General features: G+C 57.3%; 1 protein-coding gene across 1 annotated transcript in view; it reads right to left on the reverse strand.

Moving 5' to 3' along the window:
• Nucleotides 1–1,200, reverse strand: part of VDBG_07150 (PSP1 domain-containing protein) — a gene marked incomplete at both ends in the record, with an annotated part of 2,940 nt that extends 1,740 nt beyond the window's left edge. Inside the window, 3 exons of the mRNA XM_003002533.1 lie at nt 15–126; nt 189–361; nt 450–1,200. Coding sequence (XP_003002579.1) covers nt 15–126; nt 189–361; nt 450–1,200 — 1,036 coding nt within the window. The remainder of the gene's footprint in view (nt 1–14; nt 127–188; nt 362–449) is intronic.
• Nucleotides 1,201–2,948: the final 1,748 nt, after the last annotated feature.

A 2,948-nucleotide genomic window follows, 5' to 3' on the forward strand; every position in this document is an offset into this window, starting at 1 on the left:
TTGTAAGGTTGAACGAGAAAATGCCAGAGCCCAGTTTGGCTCATCGGTCAGATCAGAGCCCTTTTCGCGGCCATATCCGACGCTGTCGGCACCCTCATCGAGTTCGTCAAAGGCGTAATCGGATTCCTCCGGAACAGAGTCTCTCAGGCCCATATCCGTTTCCCATGCCGTAGGAAGCCTGAGTCGACGCTCTCGGGTCGATGACGCGCGCTAGCATATTGCTGCTGCTGCTGTTGCTGTTGCTGTTGCTGCTGCTGCTGGGCCTGCTGCTGGGCCTGCTGTTGCTGTTGCTGCCGGAGCATGGCGTTTTCGCGGGTGAGCATCTCGATAGTCTTAGCCCTCGACACTCTGGTGCATCGAGCTATGCATGGACTCCGATGTGCTGCCATCATCGTCATCATCTACCTCGTTCAGTTTGCCGAGCGGCCCTCCTTCATTCGACATCTCACTCAGCATGCTTGGCCGAGAGGGACGATGCTGCAATCCGGAATGCGGGTGGCCACGGCCGCGGTTCAGAATGGACGAGCTGGACAGAGAAGAGGCGGTACTGTCCGGGTCTAGTTGACCCACAGAGTACGACTGCGAGCGGTACGTCTTGGGTGTTGGGTGCAGAGGGATGGCAAACGGAATCTGCGAGGTAGGCCCGTTTTCGCGGAGGCCTGGAGATGTTTGACCGAACCCGCCATCGACCCCGAAAAAGGTGCTTCCAGCTGCCGAGCCCGGGGGCAATGTAGATGTTGGCGACGGCAACACCTCGGTCAGTCGTGAGGGCGGATCTTTGCGGTCCGAGTTCCAGATGGCCGTTCCCCAGGGAAATGCTGCGGGGGCCGGGCCGCGGCCCATGATGTTGGATGGCTGAGCCCAGGAGCCTGCGTTGGTATCGGCCGACGGAGTGGAGGGGTGAGAAGCTGTGGGGGACATCGAGTTGCTGGCGAATGAACCCTGACGCGGGCGGATAGGCTGGGTGGTGTCATTCAGCCAAGAAGCGCGCCGTACCTTTTGAGGGGGAACCACGGGTTGGGGGACCTCCTGCCGATTCTGAGTCTCATCATCGTCGGAACTGGCCAGTGCCTCGGAATCAGGCGTCGATCGGCGGTTGAGCTTGTCAAGGAAGATGGCCTGGCTGCTAGGAGCTATCGCAGCGAAGCCACCTTGGCTCGGTTTGGAGGAGGAACTAGGTTTCGCTGTACTAGAACTCATTGTGATGGTCGTGAGTCGACACTAATGTGGGATGCGCTGTTGATGCGAAGATAACGATCAACGGGCCAGAGTAGAAGCTGCTGGCCTAGTTTGCGTTCGGTCTGGATGGAGGCCGCCCGAGGTAGAAAATGAGAAGAGCACCTCGGATGTAGGCTCCAAGCTGGAAGGAGGCTTGGCGAGTGTCCGAATTGAATAGGTGCGAGGCTCCGACGCGGTGAGTCGTCTATCGCGTGTTAGTCGCGCGCCCGAGAAGGTAGTGAAGTCTCAGAAGCAAGTCAGGTGGTATTGCGCGCCAGCCTTGTCTGAGGTGTTCCAGATAGGCAGGCGCGTGCAGGTTCAGTAGGCAACCACGTGAGGATTGGCCAGCTGGCAATTAGAGCCTCAATGCCAGATTGGGTGTTGTCGCTGAAGTATGGCCTCGGAATCAGAGCTGGCGCGGGCGACGCTTTGTGGCACAGCGACGAGAAATGGTGCTTTGACTTTGGTTCTTTGGGGTACAATGTAGCTGTGCTTTGGGGAGGGGGGGGGGGCGTAGGAAGGTAGGTAGTGGCAGAAGGGTGGAGCCGCTTTCGGAGAATTGGGCTGATGGCCTTGCGATGGCCTTGGGCGCAAGCGGCAGGTTCGTAGTAACCAGAGGTACAAGTGGAGCAGAATGATGGCGAAAGATTGCCGCTGAGGGTTTGATTGCGTACGTACCAGATGTTTGTGTCTTTGAAATCGTGTTTAGTGGGTAGGCGTGGGCACTATTGGCGAGGAGCGCAATGGTCGTGATGTCGTTGTGTATTTGTTTTGGAGCAGAAGGAAGAGTTGTACGGTGGGCTGGTTTATCTCCTGGACCGGGAATATCAGGTTGGAGAGGGAGGGAGAGAGAAAGAGAAGAGGCGGAAGCGGCAGGTTGCAGGCGTGAGTTTGAGGCGACAAGTCCTGGGTTGTGATTGATTGGGCTCTTTCTTCTAAGGTGGTGAATCGAACGTGGCGGGCTAGCGCCAGATGCAATTATGGCCAGATTAGGAGGTGGTGAGATGGGACAGGCGAAAGGGCAGGTTGTTTGGGACGGCGTATTATGAATGCGCGGGAACGCGAAGTGACGAACGAAGTGTGAGGAAAGGCAAGTAGGTGTTGGGAAGGTGGGTGTCAGTGTCAAGAAGCCGTCTAATCCAGTTCGTCTAACCCAAACAACGCAAGGAAAGGAATTCAACGATTCGCCAGGCGGACGGAGGTGTGTTGCGCAAGAACCATTTGCCTCCACTGCAGCTGTCCAACCTCGAATGAAGAGTCCCTGTGTCGTGTCGCTCCTGTCGTGCCGTGGTGTGCGTTTGGGGGTTGGTTGGTGTGGTGCGAGACAGGACGCGAGCAGATGGATGAGCGAGTGAGATGAGGTGAGTTGAGGTGAGGTGAGCGAATCCAAGTGTAGTAGTGTCAGGGACAGGCTACATGTGTCGCATGGCCAGGACTGGTCCTCTTTGACCTCTTGCCCTGAGCTTGGTCGCGAGCTAGCGGGCTGTACAAGCCGTAGCTGAATGTGTAGGGGTGTGTTGAGTCCTGGACGACGTTCTATGCGGCAGAATGTGGTGGTAGCTACGAGATGGATGACCTTTGCTGGCTGGGCAGCGAGGAGCAACGACGAAGAGGTGGCTTTCGCGTGGTGAGGGAACGCGTGGTGGTTCAGTTCAGATTGGGTTGGGGAATGGAAGCGGAGGCGGGGGGGGTAAGAGAGCGGGAGGAAAAAGAAGAAAGGACGTTGCGAA

The sequence above is a fragment of the Verticillium alfalfae genome, genomic scaffold, assembly GCF_000150825.1.
Source record: "Verticillium alfalfae VaMs.102 supercont1.9 genomic scaffold, whole genome shotgun sequence".
NCBI lineage: Eukaryota > Fungi > Ascomycota > Sordariomycetes > Glomerellales > Plectosphaerellaceae > Verticillium > Verticillium alfalfae.